The sequence below is a fragment of the Cucurbita pepo genome, chromosome LG14 (assembly GCF_002806865.2).
Source record: "Cucurbita pepo subsp. pepo cultivar mu-cu-16 chromosome LG14, ASM280686v2, whole genome shotgun sequence".
Taxonomy (NCBI): Eukaryota; Viridiplantae; Streptophyta; class Magnoliopsida; order Cucurbitales; family Cucurbitaceae; genus Cucurbita; species Cucurbita pepo.
Genome location: NC_036651.1, coordinates 2,003,489 through 2,026,750, shown reverse-complemented (window position 1 = coordinate 2,026,750; position 23,262 = coordinate 2,003,489). Strand labels below are relative to the sequence as shown.

Sequence of the window (23,262 nt, the reverse complement as noted above, 5' to 3'; positions counted from 1 at the left end):
ATACGTTAGAAATATCAAATATTCATAAGGACACCTCACTAACATTAATTACAAAAATAAAATATTTTTATTTTTAAATAATTTTATTTCACTGGTAGAAAATTGTTTGGTTGAAGATATGAACAACAACAAACAAAAATAGTGTTTTTTTGTTTTTGTCGTCATAATTAGTTAAATTTACTATACCATACCATATATATTGATGATTAATTTTTTTTATTTTAATTTTTTTACCATTTTACTTAATAATTGCCTTCAATAAATGAGTTATATTTATTAGAACACGGCATAATTAATAATATAATCTAAAGAAGTCATTTTTAGACTAATATAAAATATTTGGAAAAATATTAAATTTAAATCACGAATTTAAAAATAATGTTGATTAATTTACACGTAAGATATTTAGTTTCATTAATTGGTGACACGTCATTATAAGGGGGAAAAAATAGCCTTAAATGGAGGGTGGATAGACTTGGACCCATTTAGATGTATCTCTCTCTGTACATTAAATTATCAGCAGTTGTGAGGAAAAATCATGCACATGAAATTTATGGCTATGCTTTATTTTTCTTGGACCAATCTACCCCTACATGGGACCCTCTTGTTTTCCTTTTCACTTTAGTGAAATTTATTTCACATTAAGGGTATGGTTGGAAAACTCCGCCGTCCATGTTCGGTTTTGTCTGAATCTTCGTGAGAGAAGGATGTTGTGAGCCACTTATTTCTCTGAAACAAGAGGAAGAGGCTCGGGATGGATTTAGGAGTCTTTGTGCGAGCTGATTGTGACTCGAGATAGAGAAGGACCTTGTGAGCCACTTATTTCTCTGAAACAAGAGGAAAAGGCTTGGGATGGATTTAGGAGTCTTTGTGCGAGCGGATTGTGACTCGAGACAAATTCTTCTTCTTTTCTTATGTGAATTTGATTTATCTTACTGTCGACTTCAAATACCTAAATGCAGCTTGTGTTAAATATGACTCATTTAAACTTCTCGCTCTTCTTTTATAAAGAGTGTTTCGTTCTCCTTTCCAGCTGATGTGGGATCTCACAATCCACCCCCTTCAGGGCAAACTTCCCGCTCTCCCCTTTATAAAGGGTGTTTCGTTCTCCACCCCAACCGATGTGGGATCTCACAATCCTACTCAAAATTCCGGCTCTCCCTTTATAAAGGGTGTTTCGTTCTCCTCCCCAACCGATGTGGGATCTCACAATCCACCCCCCATCAGGGCAAACTTCCCGCTCTCCCCTTATAAAGGGTGTTTCGTTCTCCTCCCCAACTGATATGATATCTCACATTCCACCTCCCTTCATGGGCCTAGCGTTCTCGCTGACACTAGTTCATTTCTCAAATCGATGTGGGACCCCCGCCAAATCCACCCCCTACAGGGCCCAGCGTCCTTACTAACACACAGCCTTGTGTCTACCCCCCTTCGAGGAACAACCTCCTCACTGGCACATCACCCCGTGTCTAGCTCTGATACCATTTGTAACAGCCCAAGCCCACCACTAGCATATATTATCCTTTTTGGGCTTCCCCTCAATGGTTTTAAAACGGTATGCTAGAGAGAGATTTCCACACTTTTATAAAAGGCGTTTCGTTCTCCTCCCTAACCGATGTAGGATCTCACAAAATACGTCTCTATTTTTTGGATTATGAGTCACATACTTGCTTCATATTCAACGTTAAATGTTTTTTAGTTGAAACAATCCTACACTAGATGACCTCTTGAAAATTTTGCTTTATTCACCGAAAATACAAATCAAGACAAATAGGTAACGTAACCATATTATAAGAAAACGTCGAAATTATTATATTGTAATTTATTTGTTTATGAGGGGCCTATATGTCATTTTGTCTCCAAAGAGCCCAACATTATTAAAGCCTTTCTCATGGATGCAAGTAGACTTTCTTTGTATATATTGAAAATCCAATTTTTTTATCCACAAATAATTGAACCACAAGCCACGTCACATTAAAAAAAAAACAATAATAATTTATTTAGTAATTTTAAAAAATTATAATAATTCCTCCGACTAAAAATAAATATGGAATTAATATCACATAAATTTAATTTACCAAACAAATAGAAATTCAACAAACATTTAAAAAAAAATCATATATTGTACCTAAAAAAAGATTGCTTGATAATGATTTTTTATTTTTTAATATGCTTAAAAAAACATATTAAATTCATACTAATTAATTAATTAATTATTAAATAATATTTATTGAAAATAAAAAAATTTTAAAAATTATGAAGCCCTCCTTGTGAAGGGCAACTTGCATTAATATAAAATTCCTTTTTTTTTTTATTATTTAAAAGTTTAAATATACCAAAATCTTATTATTTATGATTTCTTTAAAAAAATTATATATTATTTGTGATTGTGATGTAATAAATATCGATTTAAACTTTACTCAACTATTAAAATATTATATAAAGCTATATATATATATATATATATATACATGAAATATATCGAATAACTATATTTGTTTTAAAAAAATAATAAACGGGAAAAACTTACTTACGGGTAACCCGATCCCTATACAAATAAATTGGGAATGTTGGAGAGATGGGGGAATGAAATAGGTAGCGGGGATGGGCTTTCTCGTCCCCACGCCTGTCCCGTGGAAATCTCTACTCTTGTGTGTTGTCAAGCTCTAAAAAAATAATACAACAAACAATTTGATGAATTAATATGCGTGTCGTGTCAGTTTTGGTTATGTCAAAGTTAGAGATGTCCATTTGAGTGAGGAGCAAGATCGAGGACGAAAAATATAATCTTGGTCTCCGACTCGTGTAGCTAACAAGTAAAATTCTCTCATCAATCCCTCTCCCATTTTTCATACAGAGATTCTCTGCCCCATTCAGGACTGAGGGGCCCATTAGATAAACATTATAAGCATAATTCGATATTTAATAATTTTATAAGATCAGAGGTTCAAATCTATAGGCCACGAGACACAAATTTTTTTAATTTTAATTATAAAATAATATTTTTTTAATTTAATAAGTGAGTATGAGATTTGAATCTATAATTTTTTAAGTAAATAATAAAATAATATATTTGATTAAATTAAATTAAATAAAAGTAAAAATAGGCTTATTTAGTTCTTGAGTTAAACCGTAACTTATAATCATGATTAGCATCATAATCATAATGACTTCGTTAATTGAAATGGATTAACGTTATCCATTGCTACCAATTTGGTTTGCAGTCGCAGCACCACAGACAAGGGGAATTGGCGGAAGGAGCGTGGCGTTTTCTGCATGAGAAACTGTAGAAGAAGGTATGGGAATGGAGATGGCTACTGGAAGCAGCAATCTCTATGCCAGTTAAGCGCATCCCCTCCTCTCCCACCCATTTCTCTGAATCTTAATCTCTTCATGGAATTGCCTTCCATTAATTTCCATTCCTGATTGTTCATCTTGATTTTCCCTCTGATATTTGCAACAATCCATATTGTGTTCGATTCATTGCGTCGAGTTTAGGATTTCGATCCGAAATTGTGGGTTGTTCTTTTCCAGATTCTTGAATTTGTGTTAATTTTTGTGTTTTTCCGTGCTTGGGATCTCTGTTGATGTTCGATTTTGCTTCGAGGTCGAGGTTTAGGGTTTTTGATAGATTATGATCAACTCGCAAATTGGATCTGTCAGGGGATATTTGATTCCTGGCGGAGATTTTCTTCTACAAGAGGGAGAATCTTCTTAATCAGGTGATAATCAAATCAATGGCATCATCTGGGGGGTTTGTGTTAATCTGTATGCTTCATTCTCTGATTGCTTTAACTTGTGGAGCGTTAATGATGTTTTACTCCCATGAGGTCTTTGTGTTTGGCCATGGCCCTGAAACAGCGATCAAGCTGCAGGGATCTAGCCCCCACGATCAGCTTCTGATAAGGACATCTGATTCATTCTCTGGTTTGCTTCTCTTTACTGTTGGGTTTCTTTTATTCATGGTGGCATTTGTCAAAGATAGAGAGTTTCAAAGCTTCTTTGCTAAAGGATGCGTGTTGCTTCACCTTGCTATGGCCATATGGAGAGTTTATTTCGAGAGGAAGCTTGAGGATCTCGCCCAAGATTGGCCTCGACAGGTCGTTGGGGATGTTACATTGGCATTGTCATGGGTCTTCTTTCTTGTGTATTCATGGAGAGAAAAGTACGATTAACTCCAGGTTCAACTCTTCTTTCAGCTGCCTTTATTGTTTAAAATTGTCTATTATGACTCTGCTTCTTGATTATGATGAGGTTGATGGAAATTGATATTGTTTTCACTGGTTTTTGCTGAGAATTGGGGGTGGGAACTGGGAAGTGAGATGGAAATTGAAGATTGATTTGATTGGTTTCCTTTAAACAAATTGAGCTTGAATTTGGTTTCTGTTTTATCTGATGATGAACACATTCATTTGTTCATGCTTGCTATCTTTTGTAAGAGTATGCATTTTGCCTTTCTCTATGATTAGAATCGAAGTTCAACTCCATGCCAAAATGGGGTTTTGGACCATGAATGTAACCCCTGGAGTTGTAACCGGGGCAAGGAACAACTCGTGATAGGCTTCTTGGCAAAATGACATAAATAAACTTACATCACATCAACATGAGAAAGTGATTTTGATATTGCGCAGCTTGGGCAATTCTAGGTAGAGTGGCTTTAAAGAGATTTTTGTGAAAAGTATGTGAGATCCCATGTCGGTTGGAGAGGGGTCTTATAAGGGTGTAAAAACCCCTCTTTGGTAGATGCATTTTAAAACCGTGAGGCTGACGACGGTATGTAACAGGCTAAAACGGACAATATCTACTGGCGGTGGGCTTGGGCTGTTACAAATGGTAATAGAGGCAAACACTGGGCGGTGTGCTAGCTAGGATGCTAGGTGTCACGGTCATGCCTGTCCAGGGCATGTTGCCCATGGCCGCATGCCCATGACAAGCCAAACCCTTGTCATGTCTTTTCATTCTAGTGTTTTCCTTTTGTAATTCTAGAGCGTATGACACCTCAATAAAATCATGTCTAGGCCTGCCAGAACTAAAATGGCCCAGAATGTACTATAGGGGGATATGACTAGTCGTCAACTTCTCCCTACCCAAGGTTATATATGCTAAGCCGTTGTTATCTTTCTCTTGCTTGCTTATATAACGTCTCTTTCTAAAATCTCTCTTTCAAAAATCTCTCTTTCAAAAATCTCTCCCTCTCCTCGTTTTCTAAAACCTTCTTTTAAAACCGAGGCTAGAGGCTCGATCGTACGTCGCTTGGCCGTAGGCGACGCAAGAACAAATTGGCTTAACTCACTTGTCGCTGGAAAGTGAGTGCCGCACAATCGCTAGTCCGCTGCCTTCGAAAGTGCGATTGTGTCACTAGGCTCCAAGGGGTGTGGATTGTGAGTCTCACATCGGTTGGAGAGGAGTCTTATAAGGGCATGGAAACCTCCCCTAGTAGGCGCATTTTATAACCGTGAGGCTGACGGCGATACGTAATAGGCCAAAACGGACAATATCTATTGGTGGTGGGTTTGGGCTGTTACAAAGCATGTGAGTGATGAAAAAACATGTCGAAAGGACTTAGGCTTGTTTACAAGTGATGATAAAGCAGGTCATACGACACATTCAGATTGCTAGAGAAGCAGGGAATTGAGAGTATCGGAGCTATCAAGTGCAGAATCTTGGGTTGGGGACTTCGACTTGTTTGATCGTTGTGCTGAGTTTATATATCTTGAAGGACAGTAATAATAGTAATAAGGCTTCATATCCTCAAAGTGCCCAGATGATTTGATTTGCCCCATTTCGAATACTCCTCATCCCATCATATTTGCCTTGGCATGGTATTGGAACCTTTAGTCACTTCCCTTCATTTATTGTTGGAAAACGAACATCAGAATTCCCTTCTGGCATGGAGGAAAAGACTTGATGATTCTGCAACTTACTATGATGCTTCACTGCGAGTTCGACTAACTAGTTAAGGGACAAGTTGCGAAACTAGGTATCGTTGAAGCCACGAGATCAAATTATGGTAGCTATTTATGTAGTATACTAACAATTTCGAGTTTTGGATGCCAAATGTTAAAGGCGTGGCTGTCACATAACATCCATAGAACCACAAGTGAGGTAGGCCAAACACTCGTTCATACCTGGGAAAAGTGAAGTAACTTTAATATGTTGTCCGCTTGGAGGCAGTGCTTTTATTTGAACTCTTTCTATGGCCTTGACTGACTGATGTGAGTACAAAGTTTCTTTCTGTTGAACTGATATATATTTGCCAAAATATCAGTTGGAGAGGGCAATGAAACATTTCTTATAAGGGTGTGGAAACCTCTCCTTAATAGATGAGTTTCAAAACCTTGAGGGGAAGCCTGAAAGAGAAAGCCCAAAAAAGATAATATCTGCTAGCGGTAAGATTGAGTTGTTACAAATGGTATCAGAGCCAAACACTGGACGGTATGTGAGCAAGGACATTGGACCCCCAAGGGGAGTGAATAGTGAGATCTCGTATCGGTTAGAGAGGAGAACGAAACATTCCTTATAAAAGGTGTGGAAACCTCTCCCTAGTAGACACATTCTAAAACCTTGAGCCTGACGGCGATACGTAATGGGCCAAAGTGGACAATATCTACTAGCGGTAGGCTTGAGCTGTTACGATCAGTTAGAACTTTCTCCATTGTACTGAAAAATCTTTTCTTCTTGGTTTTGGTACTTGTATCGATGGGAAAAGAGGTAGAAAACTGTCTCATATTGAATGGTAAGGGTATATCAAAAACATTTTTCCACCTTTCCCTCGTGGATATAATGGATTAACAGATCGAGCTACGTTATTAGAAGTAATTTCGAAGTTGTGTCTTATGGTATGTTTGAGAGTGATTTTGAAATGATTGAATTTAGTTTTATCATATTTAAAATCACTAGCAACTATATATTTAATCGTTACCGTAAAACCAAACTATAAGGCTGTCTCACCATATGTTTTTTTCATTATAGCAATTATTTTTTAGTCCAACAACTGTGGAGTGAAGAAGATCGAACCAGAATGGTAATAGATTTTATATATCCACCGTGCTATGTTAGGATAAACCGTGTTGCAATTAATTACACAAGATGAAACTGTTGCATACCTACCATTGGTAGAGTCTATTTGCAACATACTTCCACGTTGGACGTGCATGAATAGCTCAAATTGAAAAGTTCAAAGACATGTGATAATATGGTCAACCTCAACATAGCCTAAAGGTTAGACACGTAATGAACCAAAGTGGACAATATTTGCTAACAGTGGGTTTGAACTGTTACAAATGGTATCAAAACTTGACATTAGGTAATGTGTCAGAGAGGAGGCTGGCCTCAAGGGGGTGGATTGTGAGATCACACATCAGTTGGAGAGGGGAACAAAACATTCTTTATAAGAGTGAAAACCTCTTCGTAACATACGCGCTTTGGCGATACGTAACAGACCAAAGCGGACAATATCTGCTAGTGGTAGGCTTGGGCTTAGACGGATACAAATGGTATTTGAACTAGACATTGGGTAATGTGCCAATGAGGACGCTGGTCCCAAGGGGGTGAATTGTGAGATCACACATCAATTGGAGAGGGGAACGAAACATTTCTTATAAGAGTGGAACCCTCTTCGTAACACACATTTTAAAATCATGAGACTGTGAGGTAGTATTATTGGAGAAAATTAACCCATCGGTTCAAACGTTTCTTTAGAATATTTGTGGCATAATATTCTAAAGAAATGGATGATATTTGTTTTTACAATTCTCTCTAAAACTTCCCATTTAGAAACCCACATTTACATGAACATCCAACCCCTTATCCTTTTGGCCACATCTCATTTGGTTGATTATGCATAGAAAAGAATAAACCAAAATCAGAATAAATATCTGTCATGTCCCATGTTGGTTTCTCCCTATTAATGAATGAAAACTTTAGGGTCATAGTTAGGGATAAGAGGAAGGGATGAGAGTATCGATTCAAATGGACAGAGCAAATTAAAGGCAGCCCCAATTTGAGCCATTTTCTTTTATTCCTATGAGCTTTTGGAAAAGAAAAAAAAACCAAACCTCATAATAAGAATAAATACACACACAATGCTCCATGCAGAAACAGCAAAAGGGAACCCCATAACTTGCTATATATTATACATTTATACAACCAAACCCTTCAGCCATATCGACCATCGTCATGTTCGGGCGACGATTTCATCGAAAACGATCCTCCAATGCCATGTCGGTAAGTACTGCACTCCTTCCTTTTCGTTTTCTCTAATGTCTTTTAACTCTTACTAAAACTGTGAGATCTCATGTTGGTTGATGAGGAGAACGAAACATTCTTTATAAGGGTGTGGAAACGTCTCCTTAGCACATACGTTTTAGAAAACTTGAGGAGAAGCCCGAAAGGGAAAGTTCAAAGGACAATATTTGCTAGTGGAGTGTCGTCTTTCCCTTCCGTTTTCTCTAATGTCTTTAACTCTTACTGAAACTGTGAGATCTCACCTGGGTTGGTGAGGAGAGCAAAACATTCTTTATAAGGGTGTGGAAACCTCTCCCTAACAGACGCGTTTTAAAAACTTTGAGGGGAAGCCCGAAAGGGAAAGTTCAAGGAGGACAATATCTGCTAGTGGTATGCAGTCATTCCCTTCCGTTTTCTATAATGTCTTTAACTCTTACTGAAACTGTGAGATTTCACATGGGTTGGTGATGAGAACAAAACATTCTTTATAAGGGTGTGGAAACCTCTCCCTAGCAGACGCGTTTTAGAAACCTTGAGAGGAAGCCCGAAAGGGAAAGTTGAAAGAGGACAATATCTGCTAGTGGTGTACTGTCTTTCCCCTCCGTTTTCTCTAATGTCTTTAACTCTTACTGAAACTGTGAGATCTCACATGGGTTGACGAGGAGATCAAAACATTTAAGAGTCTGGAAACTTCTTCTTAACAAACGCATTTTAAAAACCTTGAGGGGAAGCCCGAAAAGGACAATATCTGCTAGTGGTGGACTTTGGCTGTTACTGAAACTTAAAAGCTTAAGTTGAGTTATCGTATATTTAATCCATTTAATGCTCGTATGAATCAGATTGTCGAGCTTCTAGTGCACATGGACTGCAATGGATGCGAGGATCGGGTTCGAAGAGCGATCTCTAAGATAGAAGGCAAGTACTACTATCTAATGAGCAAATTTTGTTTGTGAGCTAACTGAGAAAAGGTACATAACAGGAGTAGATAGCTTGGAAATAGACATGGACAAACAGAAGGTGACTGTAACTGGATATGTAGAAGAACGAAAAGTACTAAAGAAGGTGAGAGGAACGGGGCGAAAAGCCGAGCTATGGCCGTTCCCTTACGACAGTGAATACTATCCATACGCGTCGCAATACTACGACGAATCGACGTATGCGTCGACGTATAATTATTACAGGCATGGTTTTAATGAAGGCGTCCATGGATACTTCCCAGATCCTTTATATTCAACTGTTAGTGATAACACTGTTCATCTTTTTAGTGAAGATAATGTCCATGCTTATTGTAGTGTTATGTGATCCATTATTCCATATAATCCCTATGTGAGCTTCATAAACGAACGAATATGTGGAGCGTAGGATTTGAAATGTCGTGAATATGCATTATACATACAAATCAGTTGAACTATGCTCGTGTTGATAGATACTTACGTTATTCAACAATGAAAACGAGTTAAATCTATAATGTCGGGTCCCGTCTCTCTTTATTTATTACAAGTTCCAATATCGGATTTTTAAAGATTTTGAGGCCGCACATATAATGATGTGATGTTAGAATATATATTTATTTATTGAGTGAAAATAAAAATAACGTGTTATAATTCGAAGAATTGATGCTCGTTCATAAAATTGAAAAAATTTACTCATTCCAAATGGTTATATACTTGTAATAATTTACTCGATCTAAAACGATTTATGTTGTAATAGAATTTGGAACTGTTAAAAGCATAATAATACTAAAAATTGACAATTTCATAATATTAAAATACCCGAACGATGGAATAATGTAGGCAAGGGAAGTCGGCAAAATGGATTCGTACCTTTGAGAAAAGTTATGAGAAAAGGATTGACCCTGAGGATTGGGCACGGGGTCCCAGTCCCAAATCCGTCGGTTGTTGGTGGACTGCTCAAGCTGCTCACGTGACAAGAGTGAATTGTTGCGTGTCGGCCGAGGGACGGACCATCGGTTGTCGGTGGACTGCTCGAGCTGCTCCTGTGACAATAGTGGGTCGCTGCGTGTTCGTCGAGGGACGAACTGAGAACGTATGAGGAAGAACTAAATCCCGATAATACTCGCTTAAAGTTATCACCTCAAACTTAATGCCAGTACGAGTGTAGTAGATCAGTAATTAAAACGTAAAATATATATTTTTTTCTTTTATTGTCGAACGTTTAAATACCCACGACAAACGAAAGAAACCTAAATTAACACAAAATTAGCCATCGAAATGGGAACGACAAAAAAACGAAGAGGATAAGATATGGAATCCTATAAGAATATATTCCTATAATTATTTAAAAATGACATTTAAGAAGAAAAAAGTTGGGAATATATAAATTAAAAAAATCATAACATTGGGAATAAACATATGATTGATGTGTGTGTGAGAAGAATATATGATCTAATAATATATCTTCATCGTCACATCAAAACCTTCATCTTAATTAAGTGATGTATAAAAGCATATGCTTAAAATAAAAATAAAATTTTGTCCCTTAAAAATATTTATAAATTATATATTATAGTTTTATTTCATCGTAATTTTAGTAACAGCCCAAGCGCACCACTAATAGATATCGTTCACAATCCACTCACGTAGGGCACAGGAAGAGGTTTTAAAACTTTGAGGGGAAGCTCGGAGTGAAAGCATAAAGAANAATATGTGGAGCGTAGGATTTGAAATGTCGAGAATATGCATTATACATACAAATCAGTTGAACTATGCTCGTGTTGATAGATACTTACGTTATTCAGCAATGAAAACGAGTTAAATCTATAATGTCGGGTCCCGTCTCTCTTTATTTATTACAAGTTCCAATATCGGATTTTTAAAGGTNAGGGTCATAGTTAGGGATAAGAGGAAGGGATGAGAGTATCGATTCAAATGGACAGAGCAAATTAAAGGCAGCCCCAATTTGAGCCATTTTCTTTTATTCCTATGAGCTTTTGGAAAAGAAAAAAAAACCAAACCTCATAATAAGAATAAATACACACACAATGCTCCATGCAGAAACAGCAAAAGGGAACCCCATAACTTGCTATATATTATACATTTATACAACCAAACCCTTCAGCCATATCGACCATCGTCATGTTCGGGCGACGATTTCATCGAAAACGATCCTCCAATGCCATGTCGGTAAGTACTGCACTCCTTCCTTTTCGTTTTCTCTAATGTCTTTTAACTCTTACTAAAACTGTGAGATCTCATGTTGGTTGATGAGGAGAACGAAACATTCTTTATAAGGGTGTGGAAACGTCTCCTTAGCACATACGTTTTAGAAAACTTGAGGAGAAGCCCGAAAGGGAAAGTTCAAAGGACAATATTTGCTAGTGGAGTGTCGTCTTTCCCTTCCGTTTTCTCTAATGTCTTTAACTCTTACTGAAACTGTGAGATCTCACCTGGGTTGGTGAGGAGAGCAAAACATTCTTTATAAGGGTGTGGAAACCTCTCCCTAACAGACGCGTTTTAAAAACTTTGAGGGGAAGCCCGAAAGGGAAAGTTCAAGGAGGACAATATCTGCTAGTGGTATGCAGTCATTCCCTTCCGTTTTCTATAATGTCTTTAACTCTTACTGAAACTGTGAGATTTCACATGGGTTGGTGATGAGAACAAAACATTCTTTATAAGGGTGTGGAAACCTCTCCCTAGCAGACGCGTTTTAGAAACCTTGAGAGGAAGCCCGAAAGGGAAAGTTGAAAGAGGACAATATCTGCTAGTGGTGTACTGTCTTTCCCCTCCGTTTTCTCTAATGTCTTTAACTCTTACTGAAACTGTGAGATCTCACATGGGTTGACGAGGAGATCAAAACATTTAAGAGTCTGGAAACTTCTTCTTAACAAACGCATTTTAAAAACCTTGAGGGGAAGCCCGAAAAGGACAATATCTGCTAGTGGTGGACTTTGGCTGTTACTGAAACTTAAAAGCTTAAGTTGAGTTATCGTATATTTAATCCATTTAATGCTCGTATGAATCAGATTGTCGAGCTTCTAGTGCACATGGACTGCAATGGATGCGAGGATCGGGTTCGAAGAGCGATCTCTAAGATAGAAGGCAAGTACTACTATCTAATGAGCAAATTTTGTTTGTGAGCTAACTGAGAAAAGGTACATAACAGGAGTAGATAGCTTGGAAATAGACATGGACAAACAGAAGGTGACTGTAACTGGATATGTAGAAGAACGAAAAGTACTAAAGAAGGTGAGAGGAACGGGGCGAAAAGCCGAGCTATGGCCGTTCCCTTACGACAGTGAATACTATCCATACGCGTCGCAATACTACGACGAATCGACGTATGCGTCGACGTATAATTATTACAGGCATGGTTTTAATGAAGGCGTCCATGGATACTTCCCAGATCCTTTATATTCAACTGTTAGTGATAACACTGTTCATCTTTTTAGTGAAGATAATGTCCATGCTTATTGTAGTGTTATGTGATCCATTATTCCATATAATCCCTATGTGAGCTTCATAAACGAACAAATATGTGGAGCGTAGGATTTGAAATGTCGTGAATATGCATTATACATACAAATCAGTTGAACTATGCTCGTGTTGATAGATACTTACGTTATTCAACAATGAAAACGAGTTAAATCTATAATGTCGGGTCCCGTCTCTCTTTATTTATTACAAGTTCCAATATCGGATTTTTAAAGATTTTGAGGCCGCACATATAATGATGTGATGTTAGAATATATATTTATTTATTGAGTGAAAATAAAAATAACGTGTTATAATTCGAAGAATTGATGCTCGTTCATAAAATTGAAAAAATTTACTCATTCCAAATGGTTATATACTTGTAATAACTTACTCGATCTAAAACGATTTATGTTGTAATAGAATTTGGAACTGTTAAAAGCATAATAATACTAAAAATTGACAATTTCATAATATTAAAATACCCGAACGATGGAATAATGTAGGCAAGGGAAGTCGGTAAAATGGATTCGTACCTTTGAGAAAAGTTATGAGAAAAGGATTGACCCTGAGGATTGGGCACGGGGTCCCAGTTCCAAATCCGTCGGTTGTTGGTGGACTGCTCGAGCTGCTCCCGTGACAAGAGTGGATCGCTGCGTGTCGGCCGAGGGACGGACCGTCGGTTGTCGATGGACTGCTCGAGCTGCTCTTGTGACAATAGTGGGTCGCTGCGTGTTGGCCGAGGGACGAACTGAGAACGTGTGAGGAAGAACTAAATCCCGATAATACTCACTTAAAGTTATCACCTCAAACTTAATGCCAATACGAGTGTAGTAGATCAGTAATTAAAGCGTAAAATATATTTTTTTTTCTTTTATAGTCGAACGTTCAAATACCCACAACAAACGAAAGAAACCTAAATTAACACAAAATTAGCCATCGAAATGGAAACGACAAAAAAACAAAAAGAGGATAAGATATGGAATCCTATAAGAATATATTCCTATAATTATTTAAAAATGACATTTAAGAAGAAAAAGTTGGGAATATATAAATTAAAAAAATCATAGCATTGGGAATAAACATATGATTGATGTGTGTGTGAGAAGAATATATGATCTAATAATATATCTTCATCGTCACATCAAAACCTTCATCTTAATTAAGTGATGTATAAAAGCATATACTTAAAATAAAAATAAAATTTTGTCCCTTAAAAACATTTATAAATTATATATTATAGTTTTATTTCATCGTAATTTTAGTAACAGCCCAAGCGCACTACTAATAGATAACGTTCACAATCCACCGCGTAGGGCACAGGAAGAGGTTTTAAAACTTTGAGGGGAAGCTCGGAGAGAAAGCATAAAGAAGACAATATCCGCTAGTGGTGGACTTGGGTCGTTACTGTTAGACGAACACGACTCTCCACAATGGTACGGTATGATATTGTCTATTTTGAGCATAAGCTCTCATGGCTTTGCTTTGGGCTTCCCCGAAAGACCTCATACCAATGGAGAGAGTATTCTTTGTTTATAAACCCATGCTCATTCCTTAAATTAGCCGATATGGGACTTTCATTATCCAACACCTCTCCTTAATCAAGGCTCGACTCCTTTAGAGTCTTGTCATTTTTTACTATGCCTTCGAGGAGCGTTGACTCCTTTTTCTTTTGGAGTTCTTTGTTCGACATTTGAAGATTTAGCAATCTATTGACACGACTAAGTTCATCCAACGGTTACAGGTTTAGTCCCTTACAAATGAAAATAAAAGAACGAAAATCGACATAAACTAAACCTCGGGAAAAGGGAATATGTCCAAAATTTGGTTGATGAAGAACCAAATAAACAAGAATATGGTTGGCAAGGTGATGGAAGTGGTAAAAATTGAACTTAAGAGGCAAAAAGCATCAAAACCCACGTTGAAATTGTCAGCCAATTTGTGAGCAAAAATGAAACCAAAGGAAAAAGAACATTATTGCAATTTGGTCCCTTAATTACATATCTCTCTCTTATATTATTTATATGCTCCTTTTCGAGAATCACATGCTCTTATAATATTTCAAAGTACTCGTAGAATAAAGTTATTGAATTGACGTTCTCGTACAAAGCTTTAAAAATTTGTGTGATAGGTCTCGATTTTAAATTTTGTGTCGGATAAATATTTGAATTTTTCATTTTGTATAGAACAGAGACGCATATTTAAATTTTAAAAAGTTAAATGATAAGTCTTCAACTTATTTGATGTGAGATCCGACCTCAGTTGGAGAGAGGAACAAAGCATTATTTATGAGGTGTGTAAACTTCTTCCTAGCATACNAATTACATATCTCTCTCTTATATTATTTATATGCTCCTTTTCAAGAATCACATGCTCTTACAATATTTCAAAGTACTCGTAGAATAAAGTTATCGAATTGACGTTCTCGTACAAAGCTTTAAAATTTTGTGTAATAGGTCTCGATTTTAAATTTTGTGTCCGATAAATATTTGAATTTTTCATTTTGTATAGAACATAGACGCATATTTAAATTTTAAAAAGTTAAATGATAAGTTCTCAACTTATTTGATGTGAGATCCGACCTCAGTTAGAGAGAGGAACAAAGCATTATTTATGAGGTGTGTAAACTTCTTCCTAGCATACGAGTTTTAAAATTGTGAGGTTTAACGGACTAAAATAGGTTGCAGTTGGTGGCTGTGGTAGGTTTGAGGATCTTACACGGCGGAGCGAACTCCTGTATCGTCTTGCATTTCCTCTGGTGGACCCCCTCGATCCATCTTATACCGTTGCAAAATTCAAAATGATCTCGCCACATAACTAGCCACAAATTTTATACCATTCAAATATAAAACAATATATGTGTTCATATGATCGGATAACCCAGTAAATCCAAACTTCATAAAGGTTAAAATTAGTTTTTAAATAATTAAAAAATAACCCGACCCAACAAATAGACGGTTAAATTTTGATCTCTCTGTATTGCCACGTCACCCACTCAACGGGTGTACATTATAGTAATTATAATAATAATTTATATTAATTAATTAACCATGGGTAAATGCAGATGGTAAGGAGTGGATGAAAGTTTGAATAGTTACCGAATTTGGAGGGGAAGGTCCTATTTCTACTCCTTTTTTTACTCTCGGTAATTTCCTTTTCACCTTACCCATTTTTCCCAAAAGAAAAAAAATAATAATTAAACTCAAATTGCAGTTTTCCGTAAAAAAATTAAAAAAAAAATCGCCATAATTAATTTCCACCGCTGATGTCATCCTCTCACGCCGACAACGGCCGCCCGGCGGCCCAAGAAACAACCACCGCAGAAGAAGCTGCTGGCCAAGAGCCAACCCCTGCAGTTTCCGCCGAAGAAACCACCCCTCCCGCCGCCAAACAACCCACCGCCCGACATAACAGGAGAACGAGCGGCAGCGGCCTGGTGGTGAGATTCGACGTCTCACAAACGGCATCCTTAACCAGCATCGCTCAATCCGCCATCGAATCACTAAAACTCATCCTCCCAAATATCTCCGCCGCTCTCTCCGCCGCTCCCAACCCCGCTCTCGCCCTCCTCCACGACACGGAAGTTACCGCCCAAATCACCGCCCTTCTCCGCAGCGCCACCTCCGGCGCCGGTGACGACAACCTCTGCCGTTGGCTCTACGACACTTTCCAATCCAACAACCCTGACCTCAAACTCGTCGTCCTCCGCTTCCTCCCTATCCTCCTCGGCGCCTACCTCTCCCGCGTCGTCTCCCGCCGCAAATCCCTCGCCGGATTCGAAGCCGTCCTCCTCTCCCTCTACGCTCACGAAACTAACCGCCGCGCTAGCCAGCCCCTCACCGTCAACATCCCTGACCTAGCCCACCCTAGCATTTACCACGAAACGAAATCCCCTCTGAAATACAACGCCACCGCTCTCAATCTCGCCGTCATCTCCCCATCATTGGAGCCCCACGGCATGGTCCGCTCCACCAAAAGGGCCCGAATCGTCGGCGTCGCCCTCGAACTCTACTACACGAAGATCGAGAAGATTCCAGAGTCTTCGAAGATCGATTTCTGCGAGTTTTGCCGATTGTGGGCCGGCGGCGACGATGAATCCGGAGGAGCTAAAAAAGATGAGAGGGAGGAGGAAGAGGAGGAGGAGGAGGAGGACATCGGGATTATTCCATTGCCATGGGAGATTCTTCAGCCGATACTAAGAGTGTTAGGGCACTGTCTTCTAGGGTCGAATTTGATTACAAAGAGCAAGAAGAATGAAACAACGCCGTTGTTCAAAGCGGCCATTGCTGCCATTCGGAGCTTGTATGTGAGATCTATGCACGATATTAATCCGAAAGCCATTTTAGCGACGGGGAGCTTGATGAGGTTGGGGAATATGGCCATGGAATCCGGCGATGAGGTCGATTACACTGAGATTCCTGCTCAAACCGTCATCAACCTCTAGCAATTTTATATTAGGGTTTTCAGTCCTGTTTTCCCCTCTCTTTCTCTGTTAATTAGAGTTTATATATAATTAAGAGAGAATTGTTGTCTTCTTCTCTCTGCGATGCTTTGTTCTTGCTCGCATGGCTTCCAAGATTGAAGACCCTCTATGGTTCGTTTACTCNCTCGATCCATCTTATACCGTTGCAAAATTCAAAATGATCTCGTAACAAAAAAAAAAAAAACCACATAACTAGCCACAAATTTTATACCATTCAAATATAAAACAATATATGTGTTCATGTGACCGGATAACCCAATAAATCCTAACTTCACAAAGGTTAAAATTAATTTTTAAATAATTAAAAAATAACCGGACAATGAATTTTGATCTCTATGTTGCCACGTCACCCACTCAACGGGTGTACATTATAGTAATTATAATAATAATTTATATTAATTAATTAACCATGGGTAAATGCAGATGGTAAGGAGTGGATGAAAGTTTGAATAGTTACCGTACTTGGAGGGGAAGGTCCTATTTCTACTCCTTTTTTTACTCTCGGTAATTTCCTTTTCCTTTTCCATTTTACCCATTTTTCCCAAAAGAAAAATAATAATAATTAAACTCAAATTGCAGTTTTCCGTAAAAAAATTAAAAAAAAAATCGCCATAATTAATTTCCACCGCTGATGTCATCCTCTCACGCCGACAACGGCCGCCCGGCGGCCCAAGAAACAACCACCGCAGAAGAAGCTGCTGGCCAAGAGCCAACCCCTGCAGTTTCCGCCGAAGAAACCACCCCTCCCGCCGCCAAACAACCCACCGCCCGACATAACAGGAGAACGAGCGGCAGCGGCCTGGTGGTGAGATTCGACGTCTCACAAACGGCATCCTTAACCAGCATCGCTCAATCCGCCATCGAATCACTAAAACTCATCCTCCCAAATATCTCCGCCGCTCTCTCCGCCGCTCCCAACCCCGCTCTCGCCCTCCTCCACGACACGGAAGTTACCGCCCAAATCACCGCCCTTCTCCGCAGCGCCACCTCCGGCGCCGGTGACGACAACCTCTGCCGTTGGCTCTACGACACTTTCCAATCCAACAACCCTGACCTCAAACTCGTCGTCCTCCGCTTCCTCCCTATCCTCCTCGGCGCCTACCTCTCCCGCGTCGTCTCCCGCCGCAAATCCCTCGCCGGATTCGAAGCCGTCCTCCTCTCCCTCTACGCTCACGAAACTAACCGCCGCGCTAGCCAGCCCCTCACCGTCAACATCCCTGACCTAGCCCACCCTAGCATTTACCACGAAACGAAATCCCCTCTGAAATACAACGCCACCGCTCTCAATCTCGCCGTCATCTCCCCATCATTGGAGCCCCACGGCATGGTCCGCTCCACCAAAAGGGCCCGAATCGTCGGCGTCGCCCTCGAACTCTACTACACGAAGATCGAGAAGATTCCAGAGTCTTCGAAGATCGATTTCTGCGAGTTTTGCCGATTGTGGGCCGGCGGCGACGATGAATCCGGAGGAGCTAAAAAAGATGAGAGGGAGGAGGAAGAGGAGGAGGAGGAGGAGGACATCGGGATTATTCCATTGCCATGGGAGATTCTTCAGCCGATACTAAGAGTGTTAGGGCACTGTCTTCTAGGGTCGAATTTGATTACAAAGAGCAAGAAGAATGAAACAACGCCGTTGTTCAAAGCGGCCATTGCTGCCATTCGGAGCTTGTATGTGAGATCTATGCACGATATTAATCCGAAAGCCATTTTAGCGACGGGGAGCTTGATGAGGTTGGGGAATATGGCCATGGAATCCGGCGATGAGGTCGATTACACTGAGATTCCTGCTCAAACCGTCATCAACCTCTAGCAATTTTATATTAGGGTTTTCAGTCCTGTTTTCCCCTCTCTTTCTCTGTTAATTAGAGTTTATATATAATTAAGAGAGAATTGTTGTCTTCTTCTCTCTGCGATGCTTTGTTCTTGCTCGCATGGCTTCCAAGATTGAAGACCCTCTATGGTTCGTTTACTCCTATACAATTTTTTTTTTTTTTTTTTTTTAATTTTTAAGAATGATTCTAAATCGAGTGTATTTCAAGCTCGAACGTGTTACGAGGAGAGAATGTTCATTGTAACTCGTTGGTATAAAGCTTATTGTATATTTTTGATATACGTCTCATTTCGATGTGATATCGATTCGTTTATGTAATCCAAACGTCAGTTAGAGTTGAGTTTACCTCTATTTAATTTCTTGTTGTATAGGCCTATCGAACCTAAGTTGACTCAAAATGTGGTGTGAGGACCAAACGAGCTGGTAAGCTATCTCGCTAAACGACTAAACGAAAGGAAAAAGCACGTACGGGTTGACCTCGTTACAAGGGGTGGGGGCCAGCCAAAGAAGGTCAGTCGAACTCGGTTAGGATCCTTGATCCGGTTCAGCTAGGTTCTTTCATGCGAGAATGTATGCGTATCAGTATCCCCTTCGAGACCGTTTGCTTCCTTTTTTTTTTTTATATGTATTATTTTTTTTTATATGTATTATTCTATCCAATTAATTATACGTGTATGCATTTTTACTTACATTAACATATTTCTTATTCATTAAAATAATAATAAAAAAAAAATCTAATCCCAAAAATATTTATAAAAGTGCAGACAAATTACACTTTTTGGGTTTCCTTTCGAGCTCAATGCTCGTTGACATTCATTTCTCTCTCCAATCGATGTGAGATTTCATGAAGCTCCGTCATCGTTGACACCTCACCCGATTTCTGGCTCTGATACCATTTGTGTCATTACTGAAATATCACTCGATTTTTGGCTTTAATACAATTTGTCCATTTTGTGCCAGCGTCCTCGTTGGCACACGGTTTGGTGTCTGGCTCTGATACAATTTTTAACGGCTCAAGCCCATTGCTAGTAAATATAGTCTTTTTTTGGGCGAACGTCCTCACTAGTACACCGTTCGGTGTCTGGCTCTGATACAATTTTTAACGGCTCAAGCCCACTGCTAGTAGATATAGTCTTTTTTGGACTTTTTAAAATATTATGAAAGTTTCTATACCCTTATAAATAATGTTTCATTATTGTTTCGATGAATGCGAGATCTGGTATTAAACCTGAATTAATTTTAGTATAAGTATTTTTACAATTTTTAATTTTTTAATTTTAATTCTCGAATAAATCTTAAACTTAATTCTTTAAATTATTTTTATCCAATTGAGTTATATAATAATAATAATAATAATTTTCGTTTATTAAATTTATATGGGTTAAAGAAATAATAATAATAGTTTATTAAATTTACTGCGGAAAGAATCATTCATAATAATATTAAAAAAAAAAAAAAAAACTCCTACAAAATTTGACTATAAATGTAAATACGAACAAAATTGGGGGTAAATTTGTAATTTAATAAAAGCGAAATGAATTTAGGCGTATTTATTTTTATTATTTATTTTTTTTTTTCTGGGATCTTTGCGTCTGCGTACAATGGCTCCAAGGAAGAAACAGCAGCAGCAGCAGCCGAAGCAGAAGCAAAACAACCGAAAATCGAATCCAACTTCCTCCACCTCCGATTCCCGTTCTTCAACGTCCGGTGCGAAGCTTCATATCTCCGCCGAAAACGAGACTCGTCTCCGTCGTCTCCTACTGAGCTCCGGCCGCTCCACTCCATCGGTCACTCACGCTGATGATTCGCTCTCAAAAGTCCAGAAGGTCAAGAAGCTTCAATCTGTTTACGAGAAGCTCTCATGCGAAGGTTTTACCAATGATCAGATTGAGCTGGCACTCTCCACTATCGGGGTAACTTGTTCTTCAATGTGTTAATTTTGCCGAGCAACATTTTAGTGTTTCCTTCAGCTCTTTCGTTTTATATGTTGTAGTAGTTATGGTTGCTTTGGTTTATGAGACGGTTGTTCAATCTGGTTAAGTTGGTTCCTGATTAAAAAAACACTACGTGGGTAAGAAAATGGAAGAGTGCAGAATTAAGGAAGTGTTGATGGATCATGTTTACCCGTCGGTTCTTTTGTTTAACGAATTGTAGAATTTGAATGAAATGGAATTATGCGTGAAAGGTGTTTTATTTATTGGCATTTTGGCAAAAGCTCTTGTGTTTCCTTTATTAATCTTTGTGGAGTTGAGACTTGTACTATCTCTCATACAATTGCATGTTCTTTATTGAAATTTCATTTTTCTGCATTTTTAACTCATAGTTAAAGATATTCATGAATTCAGTTTATCAAACACAGTACAATATTTTGGAACGTAATTAGATTCTTTCAATGCGAGACATATTTACGATCGTTCTCCTATTCGTTTTATTTAATAGGCTGAAAGCTGAATGTTAATCATGTGCTTAGGTTACGCAGGTAGAAGATTTATGGAGAAAAAAGAACATAAACTTAAAATGTAGATATTCTAGGGACTTATCTCGCTGGCGTAAAATTGAAAATTACTTTGTATTACAACTTCAAATGACACGACCGTATAAATAGTAAATGGAAAACTTTACAATAAAATAAACGGCATGGTTACCTTAACAATTGAAACTCTAGCGTTAATGATGTTTTACACAGAGGAACAACATCACCATTTTTGGTACCAAGCAAATATATCAATAGATGGGAAGCCTAGGGGGAATGTCCAAGCCCAATGGGTCATTTGCTATTCTCCTTTCTTTTTTAACTGTCTATGTTGCTTTTTGGAAAAAATTACCCTCACAGGTCTTATTTTGAAGGCTTCGTGGTTGATATGGACAATGTTCATATCTCTCAAATATTAGCTTGAGTTTGCTGATGAAATCTTGTTTCTTCTTCCTTAGAAGCCGATAAAATTAGAACCCTTTTCTTTATTGTCAAGGCCTTTAAGTCTGCTTTAGGACTGGAAATTAAGTCTAGATCTCTTCTGTAACTTCTGTTTAACATCTTTACTTGCCAATTGCAAAGTTTCTACGTGACACCTTTGGCTAAAATAAATTATATGTGCTGCCAGTTTTCTGAAATTGTTTTGTCTTACTATTTATTTTCTATTTTCAGTTTTTGTTTGACATCTATGGTCTATTTGTAACTGTTTTGACCATCTAGACATTGATTGTAGCTCTCAGTTCCTGAAACTTTATAGTTCCTCAGATGATACTTCGACCATACATGTCTCCTACAAATGTCCCAATTTTTTTTTTTGTCCCGAGTAGGATGGTGCTACATTTGAGGCTGCTCTTGATTGGTTATGCTTGAACTTGCCGAGTAGTGAGCTTCCACTGAAATTTTCAAGTGGAACTTCTCTGCATGCACATGCAGGTACATTATGCTTTGTATATTCGTTTCACAGAATGGTGGCTGTTTACATTTCAAGTTTATCGACTTATAGTTAATGCTAACAATTTTGGACGTTTTATGCTACTGCCCTATAATACTTTCCAGGTGGTTCTGTTCGTATTCTACAGACTGCACAAAAAGACTGCCCTCCCGTGGGAGTCCAATCTTCTAAATATAAAGATGGAGACAAAGATATTCCTGTTATATTGAATAGGCGTAAAGATGATGATAAGCTAGATTTATTCCAATCATCCCAAGCTGAATGGATCAAACAGTATGTGGAACAGCAAGAAGAGGTACACAAAAAAGTTTGATTAATTCTACATCGATTGTTTTCAGCTCAAATTTAATTATCCAATGATGTAGTTAATAGCCAATAAATATTCCTGCTGATTTCTCAGTCACCTTTTTCTCAATTGGTTTGTAGTTTGTTTGCTCATTATATATTGTTGGAAAATTTAGTGGCCTTTATATGCTTGGGATGAGGAATGTCTCAAGCTGTAAAATTTTAAGGTCTTTGAGATTTATGGAAAGGGTTGGATCAAATCTGGTTGCAATCTTGCTCGGTTTGGAAAGGGATACAAAAGAATTGGGTCAGACTGAAGTTCTTCTAGAAGTAGAATTTAGAGGTTAGAAGCAACGGTTCTGATATTGTGTTGTTCTGCTTGTTTCACATTAGAAGGTTCTTGGTGGTGATTTTGTAGTTACTGCTCTCACATCAAATGTTTGGTTCAGGATTGCTTTTATGAGTAGTGGAGTTCAAGTCTTGCTGCGAAGTTTATTTATTTGGTGGTTCAGTTTTGGATATCCAAAGTTCCTTTGTGCCTGCATTTCTAAGGTTCTTTGGTTGGTCCTTTTGTAAGCTTAA

At 38.3% G+C, this 23,262-nt stretch overlaps 6 protein-coding genes across 13 annotated transcripts in view; all 6 read left to right on the top strand.

Annotated features, from left to right (window-relative positions):
* The first annotated feature begins 3,172 nt into the window (after nucleotides 1-3,172).
* LOC111809873 lies at nucleotides 3,173-4,824 on the top strand. 8 transcript variants are annotated; one of them, XM_023696342.1, is made up of 3 exons: nucleotides 3,173-3,341; nucleotides 3,862-3,927; nucleotides 4,012-4,364. In XM_023696342.1, the coding sequence occupies exons 1-3, from the start codon at nucleotides 3,299-3,301 to the stop codon at nucleotides 4,173-4,175; spliced, it is 273 nt and encodes a 90-aa protein (XP_023552110.1). In that variant the 5' UTR covers nucleotides 3,173-3,298; the 3' UTR covers nucleotides 4,176-4,364. The 8 variants fall into 8 exon arrangements, 7 of the variants coding, with proteins under 7 accessions (XP_023552110.1, XP_023552108.1, XP_023552109.1 ...); XR_002817327.1 differs by having other exon boundaries at nucleotides 3,179-3,722; nucleotides 3,862-4,364; XM_023696340.1 differs by having other exon boundaries at nucleotides 3,179-3,341; nucleotides 3,862-4,364.
* Nucleotides 4,825-7,942: 3,118 nt separating this feature from the next.
* Nucleotides 7,943-9,720, top strand: LOC111810696 (heavy metal-associated isoprenylated plant protein 45-like). The gene is made up of 3 exons (XM_023697448.1): nucleotides 7,943-8,226; nucleotides 9,066-9,141; nucleotides 9,206-9,720. Exons 1-3 carry the CDS (start codon nucleotides 8,179-8,181, stop codon nucleotides 9,526-9,528), a joined length of 447 nt encoding a protein of 148 aa, XP_023553216.1. The 5' UTR covers nucleotides 7,943-8,178; the 3' UTR covers nucleotides 9,529-9,720.
* A 1,375-nt stretch (nucleotides 9,721-11,095) lies between these two features.
* On the top strand, nucleotides 11,096-12,837 carry LOC111810695 (heavy metal-associated isoprenylated plant protein 45-like). The gene is made up of 3 exons (XM_023697446.1): nucleotides 11,096-11,369; nucleotides 12,209-12,284; nucleotides 12,349-12,837. Exons 1-3 carry the CDS (start codon nucleotides 11,322-11,324, stop codon nucleotides 12,669-12,671), a joined length of 447 nt encoding a protein of 148 aa, XP_023553214.1. The 5' UTR covers nucleotides 11,096-11,321; the 3' UTR covers nucleotides 12,672-12,837.
* A 2,777-nt stretch (nucleotides 12,838-15,614) lies between these two features.
* On the top strand, nucleotides 15,615-17,256 carry LOC111810220. The gene has a single exon (XM_023696860.1). It carries the CDS (start codon nucleotides 15,922-15,924, stop codon nucleotides 17,098-17,100), a length of 1,179 nt encoding a protein of 392 aa, XP_023552628.1. The 5' UTR covers nucleotides 15,615-15,921; the 3' UTR covers nucleotides 17,101-17,256.
* A 445-nt stretch (nucleotides 17,257-17,701) lies between these two features.
* On the top strand, nucleotides 17,702-19,112 carry LOC111810232. The gene has a single exon (XM_023696878.1). The coding sequence runs from the start codon at nucleotides 17,771-17,773 to the stop codon at nucleotides 18,947-18,949; it is 1,179 nt and encodes a 392-aa protein (XP_023552646.1). The 5' UTR covers nucleotides 17,702-17,770; the 3' UTR covers nucleotides 18,950-19,112.
* Nucleotides 19,113-20,545: 1,433 nt separating this feature from the next.
* The window catches only part of LOC111809953 (DExH-box ATP-dependent RNA helicase DExH7, chloroplastic), a 29,264-nt gene continuing 26,547 nt past the window's right edge, over nucleotides 20,546-23,262 (top strand). The window contains exons 1-3 of the mRNA XM_023696444.1: nucleotides 20,546-20,883; nucleotides 22,271-22,376; nucleotides 22,500-22,690. Of these exons, the coding sequence (XP_023552212.1) occupies nucleotides 20,572-20,883; nucleotides 22,271-22,376; nucleotides 22,500-22,690 (609 nt within the window). The 5' untranslated portion in view covers nucleotides 20,546-20,571. The remainder of the gene's footprint in view (nucleotides 20,884-22,270; nucleotides 22,377-22,499; nucleotides 22,691-23,262) is intronic.

Excerpts from the sequence above, each read along its gene's own strand:
- LOC111809873 (XM_023696336.1), top strand. The coding sequence starts at position 3,738 with ATGGCATCATCTGGGGGGTTTGTGTTAATCTGTATGCTTCATTCTCTG.
- LOC111810695 (XM_023697446.1), top strand. The coding sequence starts at position 11,322 with ATGTTCGGGCGACGATTTCATCGAAAACGATCCTCCAATGCCATGTCG. Across the intron at positions 11,370-12,208 it reads GATCCTCCAATGCCATGTCG|ATTGTCGAGCTTCTAGTGCA; the intron begins GTAAGTACTGCA and ends CGTATGAATCAG. Across the intron at positions 12,285-12,348 it reads AGCGATCTCTAAGATAGAAG|GAGTAGATAGCTTGGAAATA; the intron begins GCAAGTACTACT and ends GGTACATAACAG.
- LOC111810220 (XM_023696860.1), top strand. The coding sequence starts at position 15,922 with ATGTCATCCTCTCACGCCGACAACGGCCGCCCGGCGGCCCAAGAAACA.
- LOC111810232 (XM_023696878.1), top strand. The coding sequence starts at position 17,771 with ATGTCATCCTCTCACGCCGACAACGGCCGCCCGGCGGCCCAAGAAACA.
- LOC111810696 (XM_023697448.1), top strand. The coding sequence starts at position 8,179 with ATGTTCGGGCGACGATTTCATCGAAAACGATCCTCCAATGCCATGTCG. Across the intron at positions 8,227-9,065 it reads GATCCTCCAATGCCATGTCG|ATTGTCGAGCTTCTAGTGCA; the intron begins GTAAGTACTGCA and ends CGTATGAATCAG. Across the intron at positions 9,142-9,205 it reads AGCGATCTCTAAGATAGAAG|GAGTAGATAGCTTGGAAATA; the intron begins GCAAGTACTACT and ends GGTACATAACAG.